This window comes from Spodoptera frugiperda, chromosome 16 (genome assembly GCF_023101765.2).
Source record: "Spodoptera frugiperda isolate SF20-4 chromosome 16, AGI-APGP_CSIRO_Sfru_2.0, whole genome shotgun sequence".
Classification (NCBI taxonomy): Eukaryota; Metazoa; Arthropoda; class Insecta; order Lepidoptera; family Noctuidae; genus Spodoptera; species Spodoptera frugiperda.
In genome coordinates, this window is record NC_064227.1 from 3,052,520 (window position 1) to 3,067,266 (window position 14,747).

The following is a 14,747-nucleotide window of genomic DNA, read 5'->3' on the forward strand; positions in this document are numbered from 1 at the left end:
TCTTTCCAGGCCCAAATAATTGATTCAGAATTGACTGCTAAACTCCTCGGTCGTGGAGTAGCAGTGTCGCCAGTAGTTACAGTAGAACCGCGACGAAGGAAGTTCCACAAAGCGATAACCCTGAGTATGCCAGCTCCTCGTCCTCATACCCAGGGTATGACGAACCAGTACAGCACATCATCAGCACCAACGTTAAGACTACTCTGCTCCATATCAGGTACAATTAAAATAATTCGCTTGTATTTGAAAAAATATGGCAAAATCTAATTGGTTACTGAAAAACTATTTTGGACAGAAGTAAAAAAAAAGACCGACGACATTAGAACTAGAAATATGAAATTTACTAAGTTTATTCATTGTTTCATCCATAATAATGGTACTGATAATGCCAGTGCCAAAGTCTTAGATACTACAATTGGTAAACATGGTAATAATGTTGGTTCTAATTCTAAAGATAATTCATGGAATGGAGATAAACCCATTTTTGGAGTTAAATTTACTTTAAAAGCCCTCATAGATGTAATAGCATTACATCTACGAAGAGATGATGGTCCAAAAGTGTTTCAGTAACAAATAGATGAACGCAATGTGTTGCAATGGATTATGGCTTACATTCGCTAATTTGACGACATGCTTTGCCATGGAAGGTAAGTGTGCCTACAGTCAGGTATAAAGCTTACAAACAATACCCCAATATAGGCCGAAATCACTACTAAACTACAGACATTCTGGACAATTAATCAATGGAAATAGTAAATTGTAACTCCTCTGGTGTTACAAATGTCCATAGGCAGCGCCGATTGCCTACCATCAGTACTCTTACTGCCGCAATCAGAGACATTTAATGATAACTTAAACAAGTCCTTAGTAACGATTTTGTATCGAAAACGATTGCTAAGGGATGGTTTAAGTAACCATTAAATTACTCTGAGTGTGGCAGTTAGTAAGAGATTGCTTTACGTTTAAAGTAATCGAAACGTGAACGCGTTCGGTGATTTGATTGGTTGGTTCATTTGAGCTGGCCAATCAGAAAGGCCAACGTGCTCTCGTTTAGATTACTTTAAACTTAAATCTAATTCGTACTAAGGGTACAGGTGATCCGCTCGTTAACCGCCATATATGCCCTAAAAAGTGGTGAATCGGTCTATCTACGGGAATTGTGAATTACGCTTATAAGTTTGCTTAAAGTATTTAAAAAAGAGAAATACAATTCTAATACCAATACTCCATTACAACACATTGGTACCGTAGGTTAATAGACAAACAGAAATCATTACGAATCAATTTGTAGGTAACAATTATAGTTCTACATGAGATCGGTAGACTATAGATTTTGAAATTTTAAACTTTTAATAGAGTATTTTGATAGTTAATCGGAATTTTTTATAGACTTTTTTATCCTAAATCATAATTTGGTTAGTGTAGAACAATGAATTACGGGTTTAGTCTGACTCCCCATTCTATAGACAGCAGGATGAGCATGTTAATGAGACATAGCGTAGTTTGAATCATTTCATTCGAGCCAATACATACATAATGATAGTTGAAGGGAAAGAAATTATCTAAGACAGAGCAAAAAGCCAACCGCTTATAGCAAATACACAAGCAGCTGAGGGACATTGTCCCTGTGTGCCCGTTCTGTGCGTGTCTACATTGTCTTTGTTCTCGTGTGTTTGTGTGTGTTGCACGCTCACCGTGTGTGGCGCTAAATAATGTGCTGCCATCTATCGGCGCGCACCAACAGGGGTATTTCGCAAAAGATCTCTCGAAGGTAAAAACATTAGAAATATTATACAAAAACAAAATCAAAATGTCGGTTTAAGTTTCGTTTGTTTTATTTTTATATAAACGTTAATTTGTCTAACTCTTTAAACTATCGTGTTTTTATTTCTCATTGAAATCATTGTTTTTGTGATAATTATACTCCTCAGTGTCTGTTACTGTACGAGTATAAATATCGGTTACATTATTTTTTTTCCCTCTATCACTTTTTGAATGCTTTTCCATATCTTGCTTTTCATACATTCTTCCTCTATGCACGGGCTGAAATTTTTACGCTTTGTTAACTCACATTCACCCTGTATCATAACCATGAAACGAATCTTGGGACGTCAAGAGTTTGCACAGCGATACGTTCACAATAACAAGGCGGTTTAGTACAAAATATACAAACATAAATAGCAATTCTAACTGCAACTGTACTGGCACATTGTATAACACGACACATTAAATACCTGTTCTTTGTTTAGTATAAGCGTAAAGATCTTCCGAGTCGGTGCCATCTCCATCCTCATGCCATTCAGTGTCAATGTTCCCTTCTATTACTTTGCTTGTAAGAATCAGAGATTTATTTCCAAAACGGCCTATCGATCTGTTCACATCATCTTCTCTTATTTTGTCTCGTTCCTTTATAATCGTCATTGTTTCACTGGACACGTTATTATTTACATATTTATGTTGTTTTTTTGTTGGTTCTTTGGATTTTATTTCAGTGAATGTCCTTCGAGAGATCTGTTTTCCGAAAAGCCTCGTGCAGTTTCGATGATTCGTTTTTGATAGTATTTCATTTTCATTTTTGTAACGACAACGACACTATTTTATAAGAAACAGGTTACAGTTCACAGTGTGTCTCACATTAGTCACATTTTTGTTTTTTTTTATGAAGTACTCGTATTACTGGTACGTTGTTTTATTTATTTGTTTGTTTGTTTGTGTGATGTGTTGTCTTTGCTTGTTGTGTGTTTGCTATAGGCCGTTTTGGAAACATTTTATGTTTACGTTTCTTTTTTCTGATGATTTCTTTACTGACCTGTCTTTCTTATTTCTGATCTTCTTCTAAATCGGTTACTTACATTACTTATATGACTTCTATGTTCTTGTGTTTAGGTTTAATATTACCAAATCTTAACTTAAGCTCTCAGAAATCTGTATTTATAACTACACTTAAATTTATTAATTAAGTAGTAAAGAATAGAGTGTATATTATGAAAAGAACAATACTTAAAGTACTGTGTAGATTAATACTTACAAGCCTGCTTTGGCATGCATTTATAGGGTAGACCCATCATCATGGCAGTTGAAAAATAGCGTTTTAGCCGCAAAATACTGCCTCATAGCTTTCATCTGAACAGACAAACAAAAAAGCATTTTAAATGTAGCAGTACAAAGTATATTGTTGCAGAGCATGTATTTGATTCTTATGGTGCTTATAGGGTGTAAAATGATGGATTTATGATGGCAGGTGGAACAAATCGAGCTCATTGGGAAGATGTGACGGAGAATACTCCTCTGACGTTTGTGAACGATTGTGTTTCGTTCACTACTACTGTTTCGGCTAGATACTGGCTGATTGATTGTAGACACGTTGAGGATGCTACCAAAATGGCAACTGAGTTATACAGGTAATGTGAAATAATAAAAAAAACCTGACTTTTTTTAATGGTTGTGGTTAAATGGTGTTTTTTATTTCATTGAACTGTTTAAATATATAATAAAACTTCTTTTATAATGTCTTCTAAAGCAAAAAGACAGTTTGGGATTATATCGTACCCACTTGCTATTTCTTTTAATAAATCAACGATTTCATCCCGTTTATATTGGCTAATTTTACTCATGTTTTTAGGGAGGCAATCCACGTTCCATTCATGGCTCGGTTCGTGGTTTATGCCAAGCGTACGGACGAGTGCCAGGCACAACTGCGAATGTTCTGTGTCACTGATGATAAGGAGGATAAGACCCTGGAGCGCATTGAACGGTTCATCCAAGTTGCCAAGAGCAGGGATGTTGAGGTATAAATACTTTGGTAATAAGGAGTAATAGTAAAAAGAACTACTATTTGTGGTATAATTGGACATGGTTAACATATTATGTCAATAAATATCAGTAAGAGGCTATTGCTAATAACAATGTTTAATAAAAATTGACTATGTGGAGTACTTTAACCATGAGAATATATCTTAATATAGTCTCATGGTTCTTAATATATCTTAATATATTCTCACAGTGCTTAAAGTCTACAGTACTTACACTGTGACCTTCTCAGAATAGTTTGTCATAGATCTCGAAAAACGATTTATAGTTTTAGGCAATACCTAACTTTAGCATTAGATACAACACAAGTGTAATTCTGTCTTGGTCACACAACATTCTATTTTAAAACCTCAACAGGTTCACGAAGGGAAACCAGTGTACCTGGAATTCGGAGGAAACCTGGTACCAGTGGCGAAGTCAGGGGAACAGCTCTCGATACCATTCAGAGCGTTCAGGGAGAATCGAGTTGCTTTCCCTGTGATGATCAAGACTCAGGACTTGGAGCCTATCTGCAGGTGTCAGTTCATGAGGGATCCTAAGGTTCCTAAGGGAGAACCATCACCAGCACCTGTGAGTAACTTTTTAGTATTTTATTTCTTTATTTGTTGTTTCAAAAGTACCTATTTATGGTTTAATTGGAATAAATGATTTGACTTTGAGTATTTCTCATTATAATGGATTGATTTTGACAAAGAGACTGACGACCAGTTAAGTTCATTGTATTTTTGTTTTATACAAGATGTCGTATCTATTTTATTTCGTTCAACACAACTAATTTTGTAGCAAATTAGCCATCTTGAACATATTTTATAAATTCTTGTAATCTCCATGAGCACAGCTATTTACCTAAAAGTGAAAATACTCAAGAACTCCTTGACCTTCAGATTGCTGTCCTCAACATCATGGTGCCTGATGAAGAGAGGACATCTCCAATTCCTACGGAGACAGTACCAATGCGCACTGAGGAACAGGAGCTGATCTGGCGACAGAGGCTCAGTGACCCACGGTATAGTATATTTAATTCACCCTAGTTTTTGTAATTCATCATCGAAATTGCAGTTTAAAACTTCAAGTGTATCAGACAGCGCTACTGTCCCCTGTTAAATGTATAGTTCCTTAGTAAGAAGCTCCTACTACACCCGTGTCCAGGGCTACTTTTGAAGGCCCAATTACCTCCATTCCCAATTTTCCTAATCCCCTCTTTTCCATCATCATCAGCCGAGAGACGTCCATTGTTAAACAAAGGCCACCCCCTTAGTTCTCCTCTTCCCCAACAACCCTTAAATTCTATTCTTATTCCTCTAACTCCAAAAGGCCGGTAAAACACTTGTAACGCCTCTGATGTTTCGAGTCGTCTGTGGGCGGCGGCGATTGCTTACCATCAGGTGATCCGTCTGTTCGTTTACCTTAAAAAAGCTTCTCTGACTTTTTTTGGGTTCACAATCCTAATGTCTTCCACATTTCTAAAATACAAATGTCTATCTATAGGTTGGAAGATATCTGCAATCTCCTCGGCAAGGACTGGGTGGCGTTGGCTTACGAGCTGGGAGTGAGTGTGGCCACAGTCAACCAGATACAAGCGAAGAGGATCACAGCCGCTGAGCAGGCGCAGCTCATGTTGAAACTCTGGAAGACGCAGTCGGGAACTAAAGCTTTAGGTAAGAATGATGTACTTTTAATTAATTAGAACCATCACGACCCTGCAAACCTTTGTAGAAGAAGGTTTGCAGGTCTAAGAGGTGGTGTTGGAGATCGCACCTTAAAATGTTCAAAGAATGCTGCTGCCCGATTTCCATTAGATGTGTATTTCCTTATTTGGCTCTATCACATCTTATACCACTCGTAGGAAGAGAAAGGGTGGACAGATCTATTTTAGTTTACAGACACCAGACTGTACAATTTGCGTGTGGTCCGTGATAATGTTATGTCGTGGTCGCCCGGATATTTAAGCCCGCTTTACATGCATGACGGGATCGATACCTACCAACAACAAGTACCAATGTGACCTTTTCTGAGTTTTATGTATTTTTCTAAGATTATTTCGACCAAACCTGGGCTCATTATTTCTGATTATAAGTTTTGAAATCGCCAATCCGCATTGAGCAAGCGTGGTGATTTAAAGTTCATTTTTTCTCTGTGTGCGGAACGGCTTTGGTCACCAGTAGCGATTTATAGGCTGGTAAATTTAGCAATACGTCAATAATAAAAAGATGTGTCTTATTCACAGACAATGCTCTAGAGTTGGCGTTATGTCGTATTGGAAGGGACGACATCATCGCGCCACAATCAGACTTGACCAATGAACGACGTATCCAACGGAACATCTACCAGGAGAGGCAGGCTTCGGAAGAAATCGAGGCCTATAAAGGTTCGTCACTTTTTGATGTACTGGAGTAACCTTTCTTTGTTCTTCATGCTCTAAATTATACTTAGTCAATTATGATTCTAGTCTACTAGACTTTTAACACTGTTAAACGATTAACCTTAAGTATAGATAGTATATTTTTTCTGCTAGAAAAAAAAACACCTTGTATGGCGATTGCATTGTTAAGACAATATGTTACATATTTCAACTGCATGGTAAACGTGGTAGCTGGAAACCGGCTGCTACGCAACGTGTGGTGGTTTCGATTCCCGTAAGGAGTAACTCTTTGTGTGATTCTCAAATTGTTGTTTCGGGTCTGGATGTGATGTTAATTTGTGTGTTGGTAAATGCACCCACGACACAGGAGAAAATCCTAATGTGGTGCAAGGTCATTTTTTAAGAAAACGTTCCTAAATATTTCAAATACTTGGACCTTTTTCTATGAAGCAATTATCAGCGAATGTTGGGAACTGATGTAACCACTGAATGTTTTTGTTACAGCAGATGAAGACAATAAACACAAAGACAGGATATACGATGAAAACCAAATCCCTGAACATAGGGACGAACATGATCAGGATGAAGCTAAATATTCTCCTGAGGAGAAGTCTGTAGTCGATAAGAGTGAAATTGAGAGGACTCCTACGCCCAGTGAGGATAGTGAGGAGGATGAAGGTAAAGACTATGCATTATTTTCCACTGAGTGAATGTAAAAGGAGTATAATTTGATTAATATAAAAAATTACGAATGTTTCGGTGGTTGAGTCATCGTCACAAGTGAGACTGCCGCGTCGGGCAAAGTACTGAGCATTTTTCGGGTGTCCGAAAATTTCTCAGTAGTAGCGCAGAGACTGACTACAGCTGTGCCCAGTATATGGCAATAGGCTCGCACCCTATTACATGGAACTTATATCACAAATGGTGAAAAGTGGGTGTGAATGCAAATTAAGTTTAATTTGATTAATGTGAAAATTACAGTAGGCAACATTACGATTGCTATATAAAACACGATTGTTTTCAGATGTCAAGCGCAGTGTAGCAGAACGAAAAGAACAAATAACAAGAAAATTAAGTTCTAGCAAAATTCCCGCTTCCAAACAGAAGAAGGAAATAAGGGAAGAAATTATTGAAATAAAGACTCAAATAAAACCAGTTAAGAAGTACCAAGACAGCGAGCAACAAGTAAATATTGTTACTTTTTTATGACTTTACCTTTTAATCTGAACAGTTGTTCTAGCCAAGTGTTCAAATTACATTAAAATCTATTGGTTTATTGATTTTCTTTGTCTTCTAGGTAATGGATAAGGAACCAAAATTAGAAAGGACGAGATCAAAAACATCTCCTGACACTGTTGAAGAAGAGGCTGAGGTCCAAGAAGTTCCCGAGCCAAAGAAAGAGGAACCAAAGCCAGTAGAGAAACCAGTGGAACAGTTCCGAAAGTTCGACCCCTCATCACCAGCTAAGCCAACTCCTAAACACCTACAAAGGCATATGAGAAACGAATCCATGAGATTCCCGTCCGGAGATTTCTCAAACGTCACAATCACTCCAAGGAAATCAGTGACTGCTGAGACATCTGAAGTCAAAACGACTGAAACTAAAGATACCTTCACCAGAGAAGTTATTTCACAAAAAGAGATAGCCACATCTAGGGTAGAAGAGAAGTTAGATGATGGTGATAAATCACCCGATCTGGTTGTTGAAGAAAAAGATATAGCCGAGGCGCCATTGAAAGCCAAGATTAGCTCTTTCGAATCAAAAATGTCGAAGGAATCTTCTATTGAGTTACCTAAGACTACTGTTAAATTAACGAAAGAAGCGTTAAAGAAACATACTCTAGAACAGGACCAAGGTATTGAGTATACTCAAGAATTTGTAAGGGAACAATCTAAACAAATATCAAGTATGGAAACCCATGTCACACATAAAGTATCCGTGGAAACGGAGAAACATGTTGAAACGGTAAAATCTGTTAAAGAAACGATACAACACTTCGATTCTAAGATCAAACTAGATGAAAAATCAAAACCGTACCACAAAACAATGAGGACTGATTCAACGTTAGTTCAAGTATCTTCAGAAGAAGACAGCGAGTTTTTGAAAAAGTCTACTGACTCTGAAACTGAGACTGAATCTCAAACTACTGTAAAAGTAGATAAACTAGAACAAAAGAGTAAATTCAAAATTGATAGAGACATATTTGAGAAGAAACCTGATGGTTTACCCAAAGACCAGAAGGATGATCATGGTAGAAAACCAGGTGATGATGACAAGAAAGATGATCAACCGGCAATTATGAGGGAACAAAAATTGGAAAAGCAACTCACTCAAGAACTACGAGCGAAAGTCAGTGAAGAAGAAATTACGGAAGCATTGGAAGAAAAAGATGTTTCTATTGGTGACCACATCGTAAAGGATAAGGTAGATAATAAGCTTATAAAATTGAAACGATAGAGTTTTAACTAAAAATCACGGTTTACTCACGTACGGATTATTGGAGAAAGGCTCTACCAATTTCGAGTCACAGAAAGACCCTTTATCCGTGATTTTTGGGTAACTTAGTATGCTTCACGATAGTTATTTTACAAAATATGATAGAGTTTTATCTTTTATTTTCTCTCGAACACATTCCAAATGTCTTAAAAATTTTAGGTGGAAGCACAAGTATCAGTGACGAGCGTAAAATCGGATTTAAGCCGACATACAAAGACTGACTCACTCGGATCAGAAACCACTGACATGATCAGCAAAATGACGTCACAGGAATCGCCTGCACAGTCAGCTATTGACAAGGCTGATTCATTAGCTGACATACAACAAAGTACTGAGAAAGATTTCAGCTTTGTGTCCCAGACTGAATCGAAGGTAAGGGTTACCAATACAAGTCTTACTTTTTAGTCGTGTTTGTGTTAGCAGAGATTACTAAGTCTTTAGGGTTTATAATAAAACCAAATGGATGCATATTCCGATTTGAGAAAAATTGTGTAGTAAGGGTATCAAGGCTTTATAGTAAAATCAAGATTGATCAGTTAATATCTTTCTTGACTTACTAAAGTTAAATTGTTAAGAGTACCTGTCACTACTATTGGCAACATTTATTGTGAGAATAATCTTTAAGTCTTTGAAATGCCTTTATCATAAAATATGTAAAGGCTTTCATTGAAGAAGTTGGGTCGTCTAAATCTTCTATCAAACAGATAATTGTAACCAATATTAATTGTCACCAGGTGTACTCAAAGGATTCAAAACACCGCAGTGACTCGCTAGATGAGGCTTCACAATTCTCAGACTTGGAAGACCAGATTGGCACAAGTCCAGCTCATAAGCCTCATGTCGATAAAGATTTAGAACCAAGTGTAACTAAAACTGAAATTAAGACTGTTACTACTACGATATCAGATAGAAAAGGTGCTAGAGACCAAACGTTAGAATTTATTAAATATGAAAGTGAACACAGTTCGCAAGTCCTTGAATCTGCTTTGGTGCCAAGAGACGCAGAAAAGGTAATTTTATTAGACTTTAAATATTAATGTGTAGCTATAGACATATTATTACTTTTTCTAAATAATTAATCATATTTTAGATATCGCCAAAAGAATCTCCAGTAATAAGCGCTAAGGCTCGCCAATTCATTGAAACCGTGCCAGAAGATGATTCTGTACAAGAATGCTTCTTCTCCAAGCGCATATACTCAGACTCTCTAGAAGACTCTGAGCACACCGACTCACGACGACATTCAGAAGCTGAATCATTGAAATCGGATCAATCGGACGTAAAGGCTAAGGTATCATCATCCGATTTTGATGAAAGAGCTGAATATGAAGAAACTATTGACTCAGGTAGTGGATTTGGTGATGAGAAATTCGAAGAAAGCGTCGGTTTCACATCAATGAGGATTGACCCCAAAGCTGTAGAACTAGAGAAGCAGGACTCTGGTTCTGATAAGGCTGAAGATGCAGAGCCTATCTTCAAGAAAATGACTCCAAAACGATCTCACTCAAGAACTGAATCGATTTCGATATCAAAGTTGAGTGATCTACAAATTGACTTAGATTTACCGAAAACTAAACAGGAATTCCAGATGATTGTGACTGAAGCTGAAGAGATAGACCGATCAGACAAAGATGAACTATCAGACAAAATATCTTCTGAAAGTAGCCGAGAGATTGAAATATCAGACCGAAAATCTTCAGAAGGCATTTCTGATAAGATTAGTTCTGAAGATGCTGTTACGGAAAAGAAGACGTCTTCTGAAGAGGATGCTACAAGAGACCGTGAGCCAGTTTTGGAACACGGGAAAGAAGTTGTAACTGCTGTAATTGAGACCGTTAGAGATTTTGATGCAGTTGAAATGAGGGCCCATGCAAAGGATGACGTAGCAGACAAAGGTATGTTTTAACTAGCATTCATATCATTTGTATTATATTTACTATTAAGTTAACCCGGCAAACTTCGTACACTTCGTACAAAATATACCCAATCGGTCCAACCGTTCTCTCGAGTAAAGTGAGACTAACGAAGAGCAATTGATTTATATATATAGATGAATGAATCATTACATTTTATAAACTTTTTACTTGTCTGTAATACTCCATCTGAATTATTTGTTTTACAGTCGATGCAGTAAAACGCCAATCGGTAACGTCGGCTGGCTCTGGATCAGTCAGCGAGCTACGTTTGGAAGAGAAACGATTATCAGACGCTCATAGCTTGACTGAATCCAGGGATTATACTTTTGAAGAGTCTGAAGACGACATTGGCACACAGGGAACTCATGTTGATGTCTCTAAAGAAAAGGTTGAAATCAAACCTGAGAATGATACTAAGACTAAGACTGCATCAGGTGAGAATACTAGACAGAATTAAAAATAGTTTGTAAATAAATTTGAAGAAGCTTACATAATGATAACAAATGCAATACTAGACAGGATTAAAAATACTCTGTAAATGAATTTAGAGAAGTTTATTTAAAGCATGTTAAACTAATTTTCGTTTCAGGCAAAACGGAATCGAAATTTGCCAAACTTACTCATGGAGATTCCTTGGATGATGTCGAAGGTTTCCCTGAAGACCATGTTACTGATTACGTACATAAACTACCACATATTGCCGAAATGGGGTGAGAATTGTTTTAATCATTATTAATTTAAGCCCTCAACAGAAAATCTAATTATATTATTTTTTACAGCTCTATCCCAGATAAGGATCTTACAAGTGATTTCCTAAATAAAGAAAGGGAAGCACAATTGAAACGAGAATCAGTACAAGTTGTTACGAAGACTGCTCCTGAGACTAAAGAACCAGAGAAGGCAGTCTCAGCCATTTCTGGTATTATACAACCAGCAAAGGAAATCATCAGTGCAATTACAGACGCTGCACCATCAACAAAGGAACCAATTAGCGTTGTTACAACTCAAGAAGAGAAAGTTACTACTAGCATCATCACGGAATCTACACCTGGACATGTAGTTACAAAGACTGTAACAGAATCTGCTCAACCAGACAAAGTTGTAACTACTGTTGTCACAGAAACTGTACAACCAGTAAAAGAAGTAAGGATTGTTGAAACTGTTCAGACAGAGCATGATCAGCAGCCTAGAGAAGTTGTATTTACAACAAGACAGACAGAGACAACATACACTATCAGTTCAAAAGATGAGCCAACTGTTGTATCAGAAGTAACTACTATCATCAAAGATGGTACAACATCAACTGTAGAAGAAATAATTGAAACGAAAAAGGAAGTGATTGTGAGTACTGGTAGTAAATTTGACGTATCCAAAATAAGAACCGATACGCTTGGACACTTTGATGTCGGAGACATCGATGAAGCTAAAAAGTTTGTGCCTAAAGACTTAGACTTGTCTGAAGCACCAGAAATCACGAAGGAACAAGTCAAACCCGTTATTGACGATATACTACATAAGGGAACAATTGCAGCAGCAGCTCGAAGCCCAGTTGTCGACAAAGATATCAAAACAATTACTAAAGAAATTGTTGAAACTGAAAAAAGATCTTACGATGCAAAAGTTCCTCATAAAGACGAACGACGACACTCTTGCATTAGTCCAGCTATCTCCCTTGAAAGGATAGCTGAATCTGAGGTAGAAACTGAAGAAGAACCACCAAAGGTTACCAGCATTGTCACTGAAACACACACAGTAACAGAAACTGTTACCGAAATGAAAAAGTCTGACTCAGCTATGAAACAGATGGCTGATAACATAGAAATAATTATTAAACAAGCGTCTGAAGATATTGACGTATCTTCAGAAGAGCATCCTGTTGATGATACACAGGATATTGCAGGCAGAGTCTCTGTAGATTCTATCATAGAGGAAGCAGTGACTACTGTTGAAGGATACTTAGACGAAAAAGACTCGAAACAACAAGAAATTGAAGCTAAAAAAGAGATTATCTTCGAAGAGACGAAGAAGTTTGTGAAGGACAGACCAGGGCTGATCAAGTCACTGTCAAGAGATAGTGGGGAAATTGTGATCATGCCTAAAAAGAAACACCCAAGGACATTCTCTGTTCAGAGCTCTCCTGAAGAAGTTGAAGAACAGATCTACACCGATTCTGAGTCAGGTCAGTACAAAACATATAGAAATAAATAAATTGCTTGACATAAATGTACATATAAATTTATTGCAATGTTTATTTTACAGACATGGACAAAGCTAAAGTTCTTGAAATCATCGAACCTAGCTCCGATTTGGATGGAAAAACGCCTGCTTCTAGTTTTGATCCAAGAAAGCTCCGCACCGACTCTCTAGATGATGCTGACGATTTCCCAGAAAAAGAGGTATATCATCCTAAGATTTTTAATATTAAATTGTCTTTAAAATTCTCTACCACCTAATTTCGTATTACAGGCTGAATTCTTCGGCGATGATGAAAAGTACATCGAAGATGCACCTGAATCATTCCAGCAAGTTAAATTTGATACGCAAGTACTCGAAGACATTGCTGGACCGAGCACAAGTGCACGCCACGACGGAGAAGAAGATGACAAGTTCAGCGATAAATTTGTTAAGAAAACTCACTTTGTGGACAGCTTAATGCGATCAGATTTAGTCTCAAAGTCCACTACAGAGTCATCAGTGACTACAGTCATATCCACTTTGACCAAATCTTCAGATGAAGACCAGAAGTCGGTACTGGAAGATGGGACATCTGCAGACTTCTCGAAAATCAGTGGTGCAGACTTAGTGAAAGACCCTTCCAAAACTTCAATGGAAACTAAGGAAGATTCTAGAATAGAGGAACAAATCGAGGACCGAGGTACACCGGACTTGTCGAAGAAGTCAATAGACTTAACAAAAGACTACTCAAAGTCTTCTATTGATAGCAAAGATACTTCCAGAGATTTTGCTACAAATGAATTGTCTAAAGACTCAACTGTTGACTTAACAAAAGACTTTTCAAAGGCTTCCGTAGAAAGTGTTAAAGAAACTTCAAAGTCTATTGATGAGAAGACTTTCTCAGAAGACCATTCATCGTTAGATGTATCAAAGACATTGGCATCAGATGCATCTGACGGTATCACAGTCAGCAGAGAATTTATTGAAGAGGAGAGATCAGTTTCAAGGGTCGTTAAAGTATCGACTAGTTCCTCTCAAGAAACGTCTGTACTAACAGAAAGCAAATTATTTAGTGAACAAGATGAAAAATCCTATGAAAAGACGAAACCTTCAGATAAAACTGAACAAGATTTTATCGGTGAAATGGAAGAGAAGATTGCCCAATTACAGTCTGAATTTAGAAAGGAAGAAGAAAGCATTAAAGATAGGGCTGACAAAGAGCCTGAAGTTAAAGTAGAAAAACACGTTACTACGAAGGAAATTATTGGTGAAGATGGTGGAAAAACGATAATTACCGAAACACATGTGACTACTGAAACGACAAAGCATGTAGTTATAGATGGCAAGGTATCTGATGATGATAAATCCAAGAAAGACCAGCCAGAAGAAGAAGAGGCTGATGATGAAGTTCCTGACATGAAAGAATTGAACAGAAGGTGCTCAAATCTTCTGGAAGATATTTCTCAAGGCGCTCTAATTAGGATTGACTCATCTCATGTTACTCATGGTAAGTTTCTTATAGTTACAATTGATATTTTTATGAATTTATCTACCTTTTTTGACCGACTTCAAAGGTTCTCTGTATTTATGTATGCACGATTATCTCGCATTTGGAGGTTTCCAAATTATAGAAGACTTTTGAAGGCGGTTCCCTTTTTTAAAGTCTTATCATTTACTCCTATGAAAATGATTCATGTTTTTCTTTTTCTTAAACTACCTATTAATTTTACAATTTGCTAAATTCTCTTTATGTATATTATGCATAATTATTTAATTTATTTTCAACCACATGTAACCCCAAATTCGGTTCATTTTTTATAGATCTTGTGTCAAAATTCTCCAAAACTCCACCACCGTCCCCTGTCGATTTAACCCTGAAAGAGAAATCCAAACCCGAGGATGGTACTGGCGAGAAGTCTGCCGGGCTACAACCCAAAGGTAACAAGTTCAATTATAAATTTTCGCAAACACACAACAATAGTGAACA

The 14,747-nt window shown here is 37.2% G+C and overlaps 1 protein-coding gene across 10 annotated transcripts in view; it reads left to right on the forward strand.

The window, feature by feature from the left end:
• LOC118280779 (ankyrin-2) overlaps positions 1 to 14,747 on the forward strand; it is an 83,457-nt gene that overhangs the window by 55,246 nt on the left and 13,464 nt on the right. For 7 of the 10 annotated variants that reach the window (XM_050699501.1, XM_035601154.2, XM_050699497.1 and 4 more), the window contains exons 27-46: positions 10 to 217; positions 1,745 to 1,771; positions 3,242 to 3,401; positions 3,623 to 3,788; positions 4,168 to 4,380; positions 4,695 to 4,816; positions 5,299 to 5,468; positions 6,038 to 6,178; positions 6,677 to 6,850; positions 7,197 to 7,357; positions 7,470 to 8,597; positions 8,829 to 9,041; positions 9,404 to 9,679; positions 9,760 to 10,564; positions 10,792 to 11,019; positions 11,175 to 11,295; positions 11,365 to 12,764; positions 12,845 to 12,981; positions 13,052 to 14,267; positions 14,582 to 14,698. In XM_050699501.1, coding sequence (XP_050555458.1) covers positions 10 to 217; positions 1,745 to 1,771; positions 3,242 to 3,401; positions 3,623 to 3,788; positions 4,168 to 4,380; positions 4,695 to 4,816; positions 5,299 to 5,468; positions 6,038 to 6,178; positions 6,677 to 6,850; positions 7,197 to 7,357; positions 7,470 to 8,597; positions 8,829 to 9,041; positions 9,404 to 9,679; positions 9,760 to 10,564; positions 10,792 to 11,019; positions 11,175 to 11,295; positions 11,365 to 12,764; positions 12,845 to 12,981; positions 13,052 to 14,267; positions 14,582 to 14,698 — 7,183 coding nt within the window. The remainder of the gene's footprint in view (positions 1 to 9; positions 218 to 1,744; positions 1,772 to 3,241; positions 3,402 to 3,622; positions 3,789 to 4,167; positions 4,381 to 4,694; positions 4,817 to 5,298; positions 5,469 to 6,037; positions 6,179 to 6,676; positions 6,851 to 7,196; positions 7,358 to 7,469; positions 8,598 to 8,828; positions 9,042 to 9,403; positions 9,680 to 9,759; positions 10,565 to 10,791; positions 11,020 to 11,174; positions 11,296 to 11,364; positions 12,765 to 12,844; positions 12,982 to 13,051; positions 14,268 to 14,581; positions 14,699 to 14,747) is intronic. The other 3 variants (XM_050699495.1, XM_050699500.1, XM_050699498.1) reach the window with 3 other exon arrangements.